This window comes from Crocodylus porosus, unplaced genomic scaffold, assembly GCF_001723895.1.
Source record: "Crocodylus porosus isolate Cpor-Errol unplaced genomic scaffold, CroPor_comp1, whole genome shotgun sequence".
NCBI classification, from domain to species: Eukaryota; Metazoa; Chordata; order Crocodylia; family Crocodylidae; genus Crocodylus; species Crocodylus porosus.
Window position 1 is genome coordinate 566,901 of NW_017728905.1, and position 14,423 is coordinate 581,323.

General features: G+C 54.0%; 1 protein-coding gene across 4 annotated transcripts; it reads left to right on the top strand.

Annotated features, from left to right (window-relative positions):
• The first annotated feature begins 2,218 nt into the window (after positions 1–2,218).
• Positions 2,219–14,423, top strand: MIER2 (MIER family member 2). Of its 4 annotated transcripts, none has more exons than XM_019557008.1 (12): positions 2,219–3,791; positions 3,910–4,181; positions 4,870–4,995; positions 5,978–6,101; positions 6,929–7,038; positions 7,665–7,734; positions 9,622–9,773; positions 10,358–10,439; positions 10,577–10,671; positions 11,109–11,236; positions 12,557–12,693; positions 13,298–14,423. In XM_019557008.1, the coding sequence occupies exons 1-12, from the start codon at positions 3,626–3,628 to the stop codon at positions 13,753–13,755; spliced, it is 1,920 nt and encodes a 639-aa protein (XP_019412553.1). In that variant the 5' UTR covers positions 2,219–3,625; the 3' UTR covers positions 13,756–14,423. The 4 variants fall into 4 exon arrangements, with proteins under 4 accessions (XP_019412553.1, XP_019412554.1, XP_019412555.1 ...); XM_019557009.1 differs by having other exon boundaries at positions 11,109–11,212; XM_019557010.1 differs by having other exon boundaries at positions 3,910–4,061.

The window sequence follows — 14,423 nt, forward strand, 5'->3', positions numbered from 1 at the left end:
CGCCAGGCGGGGCACGTGGCGGGACACGTCCGTGGTGAGACCCCCGTTGTGCCGTGGGCTCGGGGAAACGAGTGCCGGGGGGCCGCCGCGGTCCCGGACGCCCTCTCCATCGCCACGAGACGTCGCTCGCCACGACGATTTGGCGCCGCGAGGCAGCCGGTTCCCACCGTGGCTTGGTCTTCGCGCCGGCCCTGGTAAAGCCACGGGGACGCTGCGTCCGTAGCTGAGCGGAAACCTCGGCCCGGGACTTCGTTGCAACGGCGTCAGGGAGTTCCTCCGAGTGCGAGGCGCCGAGACGTTGTCCCCGCCCCCCGGCAGCTGTCTGCGGACAGCGATGAGGCGCGCCGGAGGTGCCGGGGACCGCTTGACATCCTGCTAACCGGACTGGCGGCCCGCTGGATCCTCGCGGTGAACCCGTGGCAGCTGCGCGGCCCCAAGATGGGTCGGAGGGTCTTTTCCCTCGTTAATTTTGATGAGCTCGTTGCTCAAAAGTTGCCAGGTGGAAGTTACCGAGTGAGCGAGCTTCACATGCTCTCTTTCTTTGCCTGGGCCGCAGATCCTGGTCGACACATGGGAAATGCCAGCCCTCTTTTCCCTCAGACTTTCAGGAATGTGGACAAGGCAATGGAGCAGGGAGGAGCACTTCTGCAGTGTGCTGGCATTGAGAGAGACCCTTTGCACAGCCATGAGCTGCCTGGAAGTGGCCTGAGAAATCATCACAGTGATTAGAGGAATAAAATGGGAAGGGACACCTCTCTTCCTCTCTCTCTGTTGCTCTCCCCTACTTCCCTGCCAGGGTAGTGGCAGCCGGAGGTGTTATGTCTGCCAGTGCTCTGGACAGATGCACGATCCCCGCTACGCTTGGAAACAGCCCCATGGTCGCTGTGTCTTTTAACGGAGTCCGTGAAATTTTTCAACCTTGTAATCAGGGAACAGGACCCCTGAGTCTGGTTAAGATGGCAAACACAAAAGTGTAAGCGATTAATTAGCTGGTGGTCACGTTCCTCGACTCTGTCGAAGAAGCGGCGATTTGGGGCAAGTCGGAAGCTGCTCAGATGCCAGCCGGGTTGGTGGGCGAGAGAGCAGCTTTCACCATCATCTTGGGGGGTGCTTTCAAAATCCAACACGACCGCTGTGAATCGGGCAGGCGATCAGAGCATACAGCCTGGCCAGGGGCAGAAGCAGCTGCATCTGGGAGAAACGCCATCCTTGATGTGGAGATAGCCTTTCATACCTTGGGGCCATGCTGTTGGCTTCCTTCTGCCAAGCTGCCGGTACAGTTTTAAGCGTCAGACCACAGCTTTCGCCTTCAAGAGAAATCATCTTCCGTTGGATGGCGACGACTGAAGTCCGCACCATTGCAGCCTGGTCTTGCTTCCTAGCCCATCACTTTGCCCTGCCCGGCTTGGCCTCACCATGGCCTCTTACCAGTTCTACCAGTCATTTATGGCACCTGTCATCGTGGTGCTTCACGTGCATCGTGGTCAAAGCAGAGGTCTGAGAGCAGGTTGCTGGCTCTGCCTGTTCCTTCTGGTCCCTTTCCTGTCCAAATACACCATCGCCTTCAGATTGGTTTTCATCACTGCCGTCTTCATGGCGATTTTCAGCCTGGACCAGCTTCCCGTTTCCCTTGATGTCACACTGCTTCTCAGTTTTGAGTCTTTCCCCGTCCTCGCTGATCTGAAGGTGTTCATGATGGGTTTGCATCATTAATACAAGCTCGTTTTACTCTTTATTTCATTGCGTGGTCTTCACTGACATTTTTCCCAATCAGTTTGTCCACGCCTGGCGATTATACCCAGTACTTAGTTACAACAGCAGCCTTCCTCTTTGAGTCATGTTGGACACATTTCCTTGCTGACCTCCCAACAGCGCAGTGAGGGAGGTACAGTCCACGGTCAGGTTGTTGCCTCCGGGAATGGGAGCCAGTTCGGGCAAGTCGCTTGTGGCTGCAGAACGAGAGGTTGGACCCTGCCGTCCTCATGCAACCAGGGCTGCTTACTCCACAGACCTTGATTTGTAGAGTATTTTTATACTTTGCTGCATCCCATTGGTCCCCAGTGAAGAGACAGTTCCTCTTCTCTTGGGTATAAGCCATCTCATGTGCTAAAGCACTGGAACAGGATACCCAGAGAGGTGGTGGAGTCTCCATCCTTGGAGGTTTTCAAGACCCAGCCAGACAACCTTGGCTGGGATGATGTAGTTGGGGCTGGTCCTGCTCTGAGCAGGGCGTTGGACTGGATGTGACCTCCTGAGGCCCCTTCAACCCTCATTTTCTGTGATTCTATGCTAAAATCTAGGTATGACTCCGAAATAAAGCCTCTCCTAAGCCTTGCCATCTCTTTTATCCTGTCATAAACTCCTCCTTTCTAGCACATGCAGCTTCTGGGCTGGCTCCGCAAGCCAACAGCATGGTCTCTAGTGGGGCTGCGTCGTTGCTTTATAATCAGACACTGGGGGATGGCGAATTGCAATACACCTTGCCTGCTCCACTGGAGACTCCAGACTTTTTTTTTTTTTTTGTCGCTGTCCCTTGTAGATGAAGGAAAGAAAACCAAGGATGCTTCAAACTCATATGTTGGTACCTTCTGCTGTAGCCTAGGCCATCAGTCGTAAAAATAACAGTGATTTTTATTTCTCCAGTCTTTGGGGAACCTGGCAGACACGTTTTTAAGACCTTAAGTAGGCAGTTGTTCGAAGGCGGGAGTCCAATTCCTGGTCAGAAAGCCCCATGAGACTGAGAACATCCATTTGCTTTATCCATGGTGGGATTTTTGTCTCCTTTTGATTTTTAACCATTACTTCCTTGTCTTACTCTGGCATAAGTTGTTGGATGGTGGTAAGTCCCATTCTGTGATGAGGAGTCAGCGCAGCTCGATTCTTCAAAAGATCAGGGTCTTAATATGTGCTAATTAAAAGAGAACGCTGCCACTTTTGGAGCCGCCGCTGCAATTATCTTCCACACTAGGATGCTTTCGGTCCACAGGACTGGGCCAGGAGTCGTTATCCACTTGCTCCCTCCTTTGACTGAACTCAAGTCAACAGCATGTCCACGTGCGCCAAGCCGAGGAGCAGCAGATGGTCTGGATTGTCATCCAGACTGCAGCTCCTGTCGCTGCCTGAACTTCCGATTGAGCATTGGGTGCCAGAAAGCAGGTGCCCACGCTTTTATCCACCTGTCCCATCTTGTTCCCATCCCATGTTTGCCGCTTGCAGTCACATCAGATTCCCCCGTGGCCTGCTGAGCTGTTAAAGCTGCTCTTGATCGTCCTGGGGCTTTTCAAGTCAGATAGTTTTAAATTCCACCTCCCCTGCCGGGATCAGAGTGGACAGAATCGCCACCTTAAAATAAAATGTACCGTTTGTCTTTAGAGTAATTTTGTAGCAGCCAAAAATCATCCTCTTGGAGGGCAGGGCAAGTCCTGAGGATTTGGGGTCTTTAACTTGTGAGAGCATGGAGGTTGGTGTGATGGAGGCAGTTGGAAACGCTAAGGGGAAGCTGGTCTACATGGAGGAGAGAAAGCCTTAAAGGTCCATGAGATATATATGCAGTGGGTCCCTCTTCTGCCCACGGCAGCCCCTTCAACTGCCTTTTGCAACTTGTGTCCTGTGGGTTTTAATTTAAATGAATTGCATGCAGGAGCTGGCAGCGCATTGTGTTGTTGCAAAGGGATTTCTTATCCAACTTCTTTTCTCTTTGAAGGCCTCGGTCGGCAGGCAGAGTCCACGGGTGGTGCCGTACCCACCCCACAACCTATGTCCCGGAGAGCCTGGCCTCCAGACTGCAGCAGGTTTGACTCGGCCCATGTTTGGCTTACCCCAGCCCAGCCCCACTTCTCCATCTAGACTCTTCCTCCAGACCGCTTTTGCACCGTGTGGGGCTAACGGACAGCTTTCTCCTCCCTGCAGTTGTGTCCATGGGCTCAGCTGACCACCGATTCAACCTTGCCGAGATCCTTTCACAGAACTATGGTGTACGAGAAGAGAGGGAGGAGGAAGAAGATACACAGGAGAAAGAGAAGTCTTTAGAGGAGCTGGAAAAGAGCTTCAGCCCCTCTCAGGTACACACTGCAAGGGAGGAGAAGGGGACTTGTCTGCCAACTGTTTTGTCCTCCTTGACAGTATTGAAAGCACAGAGCTCCACTGAGGGACGTGAACCAGCACTGGTGGATCCACTGGAGGTATAAGGCCGTGGTCTGGCATCTGGATGTGTGGGATGGGTTTGCTCAGGGGACCGGCAATGAGCTTCGGAGTCTTTCGCTTCTAGGTTGCCCATTCAGATCCGTTCTGCGTCCAAAGCGATGAGACCTTGTGGGTGCTCATGTCTGTATGGCAAGGCTGGTTGATGTGGAGTCCACTTCATGGTGGACAGGGGCCCCACCACAAAGACCTTATCTCTTGGTCCCGTTGTGGATGGTCTTTGCAGAAAAGTCAAGGCCTAAATGGGGTGTGGAGCATGAGCTTCCTTCACGGTGACGGGGGTTGTCCCTCCGGGTCAGGCTGGGTGCAAAGTGAAAGGATGATTTATGGGTGCTTGTTGAGCCCCGTACTCTGGTCTTCAGGGCTGCTAAGGGGCACCTTTTCACCAACAGCAAATCCAGCCTAACACAAACACCCCCTCGAAGCTGTCACTTGGGGATTTAAATTCCTCAGGTTTGTCCATAGCCCGGAGAAGACCAGCTGGCGGTTGGCCCCTTCAGCCCATGCCTCTGGTCTCCTTCCTGGGAAAACAGTGCTCAGGGCAGCCCCAAACCTCCTGAATCGCAGAGCGGTCTTGACTGCCTCTGCGCATCTCTGTGTTTACTGCAGCTGGGCTTGTGCATGGTGATTGTTCCATTCCTGATGAAGCTTTGTCCTCCTCTCGCTCAGAGCAGTGAAATGCCATTCGAGGAGCTGCTTGCACTTTATGGCTATGAGGCATCTGATCCCATCTTGGAGCAGGACAGCGAGAGCAATGGGATCTCTCCTCACCTGCCAGACATGACCCTCGATAAGGTAAGAAGCACTTCTTGGCCACCCATAAGCTACTAGCAAGGGAAGAAGGCAGTGTATCCCTCGTCGCTGTAGGGCCTAGAGCTTAGGGTGTCTAGTGTCGTGGCTCTCAACCTTTTTTAGACTCAAAGCACCCCCCTCCGTAACTTGCGTGCGTTGAACAGCACCCTGGTTCAAAAACGAATTGCTTTATTACAGTGTTGCCTCCTTGCAGAGGGGCTGTACCAGCCTGAGCCTGCACTTGTTTCCTTAAACCAGCTTTTCTCCTCGTATCTTGTGGCACCCCAGGGTGCCCGGCACCCTGGATGAAAATCGCCGGCCTGGTGCCTTCCTCCTGTTCAGTGTGTTCAGGGTGCTTGAATTCCAGCAGGCAGGAGCTGGCTGACCCTTTGAACCCAAAAGAATGGGGCCTGCTTCATCCCAGCTCACTGTAAGGAAAGCCAGCAGGAAAGTGATAGCAGGAGAGTAAATGCAAGGAATTCAAAGGAGACGAGGGAGAGGGTCCTTGTTAAAGCGAAGGACAAACTAAAAACCCTTTGTGGAATGTGAATTCTGTCCGTGTGGGGCTGTGAATCAAAGGAGATTCACAGGAAGCTGCACGTCTGCTTGGACAGCTATTTCCCCGCTGCCCCCCTGCCTGTGTGAACCTGACACTCCTCCCACCCTGCCAAAAATCTGTGGCTAGGAGTTTCTCTTGGCTAGGATCTAGGAAAGCCACCCACTCCTCCCTGTGACATCCCTAGGAAACCACTCTCCTCTTGACCCTCTTAGTAGGAGCCCTGAGGAAACAGCCAAAGTGAGAGAGGACCTGAGGGATCATCTAGTCCAGCCGGCTGTATAGATCCCTCTCAGACCCCAGGCATGAGAGGGGAGTCCTGGGAGGTGAATGGAGGCAGCTTCTCATGGCAAGGGACGATTTATTCTAGGCCTCCCCCCTTTTTTTTTAATTTAAAAACATTTTTCACTTTCTTGTTGTTGTTAAAAGGAACAAATAGCGAAGGATTTGCTTTCAGGGGAAGAAGAGGAGGAGACGCAGTCCTCGGCTGACGACCTGACTCCATCCGTCACATCCCATGATGCCTCGGACCTTTTCCCAAACCAGCCTGGCTGTACGTCACTGATTTCTCACTTACCGTTTGGACCCCAAGTGCCTCAGCATGACAGGGCCAACCGTTACTTATTTTGGTGCTGAGAGTAGCGTTTGCAGAGGCTGGTCCTTGGGGCTGGTGCTGGGCCTGGCCCTGACGGTGTGCTTGTGAGAGTTAGGCTGCAGTGATGAGGGGCTAAGGGAAACCAGCCAGCTGTCTCATCGGGAAAGAATTCCCTCTGGCTACAGGTCATAGCTCTGGGGAAGTGAGAACTCTGGTTACATGCTCGGTGTGGATTTCCGAGGCAGCTACACAGCGGGTGAAGTGGGTTGATACGAGACTTGTTTGGCCTCCTGAAATATCTCAGCCATATGCTCCTGCAGAATCACCCACTATAAGGCTAGACAGCCCCTGCTCTTGTATGGTAGGGCAGCAGGCAGGATTCCAGCTCTGAGGGCCCAGGGATCCCATATGATGCAGTTGGGAGGTACAGCAAATTAGTAGGACTGGTGCTCTAATATATTAAGGCTGCACCTTTGTATTGGGGATCTGCAAGGACCCAGGGTAAGAGAGGAGCTTCAGATGAAAGTGTGGTTTGGGCCACCTACCAGTTTGAGGGTCTTGGTCTTGCTGATTGATCAAATACTGCACATCTGGAAAGGACTTGAGTTCTGTAGCCTACAAAGAGAATAAATGAGGATCTGGGTAAGTTACCTCTGAAAAAATGGGCCAAGGTTAAATTAACTGGAAGACAGGAAACAAGGGGAAGAAGAGAGAAGCTAAAGAGACATGAGGGAGGAGAAATAAGCCAGGACATCACTGAACACCCAGCTTCTCCTTTCTCACAGCCAACAACTTCCTCGCCGATGAAGACAAGGAGCCCTGCTCTTCCCCGTGCGCTTCCTCCATGGCAGAGGATTCAGAAGAGGACTCCATCCCATCCAACGAGTGTAAGAAGGTGAGTCACTGAACCTGCAGCCCGTGCTCTGTGCCCCAAGGGGAGAAAGCAAAGCCTGTCACAGGGACCACAGTAACCTGTGGTGTGCCTGTGGGGAAGCCGCTGTGATGCTCTGTGTTGTATTCTGGAGAAGGTCAAGGCAGACGCATCTTCAAGCTCAGCCTGCAGCCTCCGTCTGTGGTCTGCAGCTTGAGGATATCTTGATTACGGGGGGACTGCTCCTTCCCTACAAGAAATGATGGCTTTTACATGCCCAGGGTAGAAGGGGGATGGAGACTCCCAGTACCCACCCTGGATAGGGGTGATGGGTGAAGGAAGATCTAGGTGCAGGTGACTCACGTGCCTGGCAAGGTGAGGAAGATCTGCTGCATCTCCAGCTCTAGGGGCTGACAGGAGTTTTGCCCTAAAGCTTTCGTATTCAGACTGGCATCCAACCCGTACGAATCCCAACTCGACATTCGTTTGAAAACTTCCTAGGTTTCTGGGTAGACAAAATCCTCGCGGATTTTGCAAAACACAGTCTGCTGCCGTGTTTAGCAGTGCAGGATAAGCTTTCTTTGTCCTGCAACTGATTCTAGCCCCTGCGTGGGCCTCCTACTAAATCCCTTTCTTGTGGATTTTTCCAGGAGATCATGGTTGGTCCTCAGTACCAGGCTGCAGTCCCCATCCTCCATTTACAAAGGCACAGTGAAAAAGGTGAGAGACTGTCCTTTCTCTGGCTTTAACATCTGCACTCAGTATCATCTGGGTACAAGGCCCTTAGCCTGCGTGGTCTGATTTATCCAGCTTTGCAAGCAGGCGCTGCAATCTGTGGGGGTTGCCACGGCTGGACCACTATTGGTAGTCAGGCTTGTTGTCTGGTTTAAAACAAGCTTGAGGATCCCCACACTGCATTTGCAATCCCAGACATGATGTATCCAGTGTGTCTGACTATACTCTCCTAGCAAAGGGCATGGAACAATTGTCACCCATGTGTTTTGAATCACAAAATGGGTGCCCTGCAAGAAGTCAGCAGCCGCGACTGTTTACAATACACCTGCAGGCGCAGTTTACTGTGTGTGACCTGGCAGCTTGCAGTGGCTATCAGATTATGTACAGGAAAGAATGCAAAGCTGTGATTAATTTTTGGAGGCTCTAGTAACAGACACCTGCATTCTTGGAAGGTTGTATTGTCCCTGCATTCCTGACGCGCCTTCAGGCTGGGAAATGCCATGAAGTTAAGGGTTTTCAGGTGGCAAAGAGGAAGTCCAGGGTTTCAGCCACAGCCAGAGAGAAGACCCTCCTTCCCAGTGATCTTTTAGTCTTTCTGCATTACACTTTCAGTGGCGGTGAGTGGTAGCCGACATCATTCGCATGTGCATTTTCATGCAACCCCCCTCGGGCCCATCTCAGTTCACCGTTAGATGGGGTCACCCGGAACCAGGCTGAGGGGATCAGGTTGGCTGATCGTATCCACGCCTAAAACTCATGCCCTCGGCACCACCTCGCAGGGCCTGCCACGCAGGCAGGCAGCAAGAAGCCTCTTCAGAAATGACTCACTTCCTCCATCACTCACTCTCTGGGCAGGTTTAAGGAGATACCTTCGCTCATTTTAGACTCAGAATGCTGCAAAGTGCCCAGTGCCGTTAACTCCTCCGGAAATCAGTGGGAGGGAAGGCCTCTGGCTGCCTTCCAGGCGGCGGTCCAAGGGCTTGGGGACTAATTCTCCCGTGTCCCACGTCACTTGCAAAGTGGCTGTGAAGTGGTAGTAGCCCTTGACAGTGGCCTTTTTATGTCCTTTCTGCGCTCGCTTTGACTCGGTGTGAACAAGCGCTGAAGGGGCAGGACAATGGGGAATCAAAGCCTTTGTCTTCCCAACTCAATAAATATCATTTGAGAAGCACATTCAGTGCTGGGGATTACAAAGCCACGCATCTGAATACAAACGTTTCTATGACTTTTATTTGTGTTTAATTGCTAAGCCTTTGTTTTCTGTTTGCTTTGTGTGGCTTTTCTTTTTTTTTCTTTTTTCTCACCCTTCCTCCACATTGTTACGAACTGCCGAGAACGCAACGCGCAGCCTTGTGCTCGCAGCTGAGGGCGGAAGGGGGCAAGCAGCGTGCTTCTGCCATTCTTACCTGACAAAACCGCCTTCCAAGCTAGTGCAGTGTTGAGTGGCCTGAAGGCTACTACGCCTTTTTAGCTTTGGTGCTGGCAAAATTGAACAGGCTAAGTGGTAGCTTAAAGCCAGCCCTTTAAAGCAGCCTGTATTAACATGTTAATACTACATCATCTGGTGATCCCAGAGGACTTCTCAGCAGCCACCCCCCCCCCAACCCAGCCTTCATGAAAAGCCAAGGTTAAAGGAGTCCTTGCAAAACACCGAAAAGTAAGAGCCTCTGGCTCATGGGGCAAAGGGGAGAGTTGGGAGCCAGCAGCCCTGTACTGTAGATTCAGGAGGGAAAGCCCACAAGTTCTGTGAGCTTTGAACACCCCAGAGATGGGTTTTCTCTCTGAGATGCCCCCCTGCACACCAGCCTGGGGGAGCAGCGGTGCTGTCTGACTGATCAGCTCATCCCAGACATGCCCTGCCGTCCCCCGCAGTCTACGAGAATGAAGATCAGTTGCTGTGGGACCCCAACATCCTGCCCGAGAGGGAGGTGGAAGAGTTCCTGTACCGAGCGGTGAAGCGGCAGTGGGACGAGCTGGCCAGCATCAGCCTGCCCGAAGGAGAGATGGTGAAGGACAACGAGCAGGTGAGTGGGAGCCAGGGCTCTGCCCAGCCACTGGGGTCTCAATTTCCAGTGAGCCAGTTAGGTTTGGGGGATGGACAGAGTCACATTGGCAGAATTAGGGAGCTCCAAGACAGGTCAGATGAGAAGGGCAAGACCCTACAGAGCCTCTGGACAAACCAGAGCCTCTCTGGAGCTGAAGGGGCCCCTCTGGGGTCTGTCACAGCTGCTGCGGAGATGAGCCAGAGGGAAGAATTCTCTGTTAGGGACTGAGCTCAGCTGGGCCCTGCCATTTTGGAGCACAACAGACAAACTCAGCAGACATTTTGTAGGGGTTACATTGCCACTACCTTGCTCAGCTGGCCCTTGATTACAGGTGTGTGAGGACACGTATGCACCCTTGCTGCGTGCCCCCCATTCCCTGAGAGGTGCTGGGAACCCTCCCATGTGGAACTGTCCTGGGTGATGGTCTGAAATTGGGGTGGCAGAGAGGTGGCTGCAGAGGCAAACGTGTCCCCCGGGCTGCGAGCCTGAGCTGTAGCTGAGCCCATCGGTGACATGCTAGTCCGGTGCGCATGATCAGCTGGGGGGTCCGTTCTGTTCCCTAGGCTCTGTATGAGCTGGTGAAATGCAACTTCAATGCGGAAGAGGCTCTGCGGAGGTTACGCTTCAATGTGAAGGTCATCAGAGGTGAGCAATGCAAGGGGCTGGATTGTCTCGTGGGGGCTGTCGTCATAGCTGCTCGGTGTCCTGTCCGTCTGTCTGTCTCTCAGTCCCAACTCCTGGGACTCTGGAGCATCTGACATTCCCATTTCCTCCTGCTGCAGATGAGCTCTGTGCCTGGAGTGAAGAGGAGTGCAGGAACTTTGAGCATGGCTTCCGGGTCCACGGGAAGAACTTCCATCTCATCCAAGCGAACAAGGTAATGAGCTGTGTGTGTCAGCTAGCGCTGGGCGTGGGTTTGAAGCCTCGGTTCCTCTGGGGAAGGGAAGACTACTGTGTTCCAAGCCCAGCTGCGATGCTGGCTTCTCCCACCTGAAAAGCAGAGATCATAAGAGTGACAACATCAGAGCATGAGGCTCCAGCTCGTTAGCACTTTCTAGGCAAGAGTCTTTCCAAACACTTGACTCTTGCTGCATTTTGGTGAGTCCCATGTGCAGGGAGTGTGCAAAGACCTCCCCTTTACAAGGAGAGCTGGGGGGTCTGGTAGTCAGGACATGGGATGGATGATGCTGGGGCTGGGCTTGGGGCCTGGCTGTGAGAGTGAGGCTGCTTCTCCACACCTATAAAGCGGGGTGACACACAGCTGCCTCTTGGAGCTGTCTCGGTGCAAGAGGCTGACCGCCCTCTCCCCCCCAGGTGCGCACCCGATCGGTGGGCGAGTGCGTGGAGTACTACTACATGTGGAAAAAGTCAGAGCGCTACGACTACTTCACGCAGCAGACTCGCTTCGGAAGGAAGAAGTACGTCCTCCACCCTGGAGCCACGTGCGTGGAATATTCTCACACTAATCTCAGTAACATGCCTTCCTGCGGAGGAACCCGGCCTCCACCCCCTCCCCGCCAGCTAGGGGCCTCTCTTTAAACCAGTGGTTCCCCACCCTCATAGATTCGGGGCACCCTTGGTTAGACTCAACCCCGCAGAAAGCGCCAGCTCTTAGTTTTCACTCAGTTCTTTTGACCGCGGAAGAATATTTTAGAGCATTTTTTTCCATTGCAAGGACCTCAGAGAGACCACAGCCGGTCAGTGCTTTGGACGCTCTGGATTCCTATTTGAAATCTCTGGGTTTATCTTGTGAATCATGGTTGCACACCCAACAGTGCTAACATTGTGTGATGTCCCACAGCACCCCTGAAAGGATCTAAAGGCACCCCAGGGTGCCACAGTGCCTGGTTGAGAATCACTGCTTTAAACATTGCTCCCCCTCTTTTATTTAAACCACGGAAGATGGGAAGTGTCCTGGAGGGGAGTTCCCAGGGCCTGCAGGCGATCAGCTGCACCCTTTGCCCATAGGAGGTAGCCAGCCTCAGCCTGGGCACCTTTTTCTCAGGTGTTGCTAGCTGGCAGCATTGTCTCTCAGTGTCTATGGTCCTAGCACGCTCATTTTTCTACAGCCATCCTCACTGCCAGGAGTGGAGGATCCTCATGGATCCATTTCTCTCTTCCAAAAATACCAAAGGGGGAAAAGAATTTTAAAACTCCCTTATTTTTGCCTTTTTTGTAAACTTGAACCTCCTGGGGTTTTTTTCTCTTTTCAGTTGGACTCTGCAGCTCATAAGAGCAGATCCCACTTAAAACAGCTGACATGCAGCAAAAAAAAAAGGAACAACCCCATATTTTGTTTCTGGGATTGTTCAGTCACAAAAATGTTGGAGCCTTTGATTTCTTGGCCTTGATTCAGGGCATGAAACATTCTGAAAAAGCTCAAAAGAAGTTCTTGGGGCAGCAGTTCCCAGCCCAGCTCTCCGTGCCAACGCGCTCTGGTGCGGCAGGCTCTGGCTGTGTGCTGGGGTGAGAATGTGCGTCCATTGACTCTCCTGGGGGAAGAAGGGAAGGCTGCAGGTCCAGGGTGCCGAGCTCAGCTGAGGCTAGAAAGCAACAGGGTTTGATGCTGGTTTCGTTCGCTGTGGTTTTCACTGTCACTCTTCACCAGTGCGAGATCCCAGCCAGGCCTTGTGGGTGCTGAGTGGAAGGTGTTGGCACAGTGGGCTTCTTGCTGGCTGTGGTGCAGGGAATACTGCGTCCCTCTGCAGGGTATTCACCCCTCCCCGCTCCGCAGAGAGTCACGGCCACCTCTCTCCCTGCAGGGACTATGCAGAGAACGACCTGGACGGAGGCGAGGTGGAGAACGCTGGCCGGGCCCGGAGCTCGCCACCCATTCCCTCTGCTACCAGCTGCCTGGACTCCCACTTCAGCCAGGACCCCCTGGCCATCGAGAGCACAGGTAACTTCCTTGCCTTCCATCTGGGTGTGCTGCAGCGGCTGCAGTCTCGCGGCTCTGTTGGCCTGCCTCCTGTGACCTGCCATCTAACCAAGGCCCTTCTCCATGGCCTAGACCCCAGGGCAGGGCTCAGTGCTGGGGCAAGAGGCTTATCTGCCCCATCAGCATGTAACCAGGGACATGCAGTTGGGCTCCATACAGGTCAGATGTAGGGAGAATCTAGAGCAGAGTTTGAGCTCCCTCTTCCACCACCTGATAAACCTGAGCTTGACATCTGCATGTTGGGGAGAAAGGCAGGGGCGGGATGGGGATGGGGATGGGGAGGAGATGACTCCTGGAGTCTCCCATGAATTGTTCGCCTGAATTTCCCTAAAACCCTGAAGTCTCCCCTTAGCCCATGAGCGTCCTGCCTCTTCTCTCCTTATATGCATCCTGCACTGCACTGACATGGGGCTTGACTGTTGTAGCAAAGGGTCACTACTGTGCTCAGTCACACGGGCTTGTCACAGGCATGAGCAGGAAGCCCCTTAGCATGCTATGAACAGGCACCGACTCCTCTGCCCTCACCCTCCTGTCTCTGCTCCTCCCTTGCTGTCGCACCATGCAGAGCCCCTGAGCGTGGAGAGTGCAGCCTGCAGCCTGGGCAGCATGAGCGAGTCGGGCCAGGGCTACGAGTGCAGCACGCCCTCAGAGACAAACTGTTCCTTCGACCCTGCCGAGGAGCCGGCCTCAAGCACGCGGCGCCCCGGGACCCCCTCAGAGACGGGGATCTACCCGCTGCCCCCGGCAGGCCCGGACCCGGCGAACAAAGCAGAGACATTGCAGAGCTCTGGCGAGACGATAGCCATGGACTTCACACTCCCCGCAGACATGGGCGAAGGCTTGCCTTTAATCGCTGGCCGCGTGGATTTGGGCACAGCCCCCGAGGCAGTGGTGGCCCCAGCTCAGGTGTCCTTATCGGTCACAGATTTCAGCATCATTGGCATTGGGGATGTGAATAGCTTCCTAGCAGCTCACCAGGCCTGCCCAGCGCCCGTGGCCCAGTCAGAGCCGTTGTCACAGTGAGCCTCCACTCACAAGCATGTCAGAGATGGAGCTGGGACCTGGACCTCGCCGAATGAATTCCTTGGACCTCTCTGTTTCACGGGGACACTTGAGAGCCATCGGTCAGAATCCGTCTTTCCATCCTCCGTGATCCACAACCGGACACCTCTTTGCTCTCGGGCTCGTCACCAGGGGAGGTTTTAGTGGGGGAGTCGGTGACCCCCCCCTCCCTGCCCATGCATCGCCACGGGCAGCACTATGCTGGTCAGTCGGCCCCTGCCCTCCGGGCAGAGGAGGGGGCTGTCGCAGCAGGGGACACATCGTGGGCATTTTGGGGGTGTCACTGGAGCTGCAGGCGCGCAGGAAGCAAGCACAGGCAGAGCGGGGGCCGTCCGGCTGCAGGGCCGGGCACTGGTCCCAAAGGCAGTCCCTGCCGCGTTCTGTGTTGCAATAGAAGTGCTTCTCTCTCCCCGTCCTTCCCGATGGCAGGACTGTGCCTGTTGGTCTGTTGATCCTGGCAGCAGGTGTGCTTGTCCAGCCCCTGCACTAGCAGGGCCAGATAAGGCGCAGCCTGTCCCTACCCCCTATGGGAAGGCCTCAGCCCATTATCAGGGGCAGTTGTACGTTGCCCAGTTCACCTCCCTTCCGTTACTTACTGGGGCCTGTGCTGTGGAGAACCTGGATCCAGG

Coding starts and splice junctions, on each gene's coding strand:
- MIER2 (XM_019557008.1), top strand. CDS start 3,626: ATGAATTGCATGCAGGAGCTGGCAGCGCATTGTGTTGTTGCAAAGGGA. Junction 3,792..3,909: donor TGGCCTCCAGACTGCAGCAG/GTTTGACTCGGC, acceptor TCCTCCCTGCAG/TTGTGTCCATGGGCTCAGCT. Junction 4,996..5,977: donor CAGACATGACCCTCGATAAG/GTAAGAAGCACT, acceptor TGTTGTTAAAAG/GAACAAATAGCGAAGGATTT.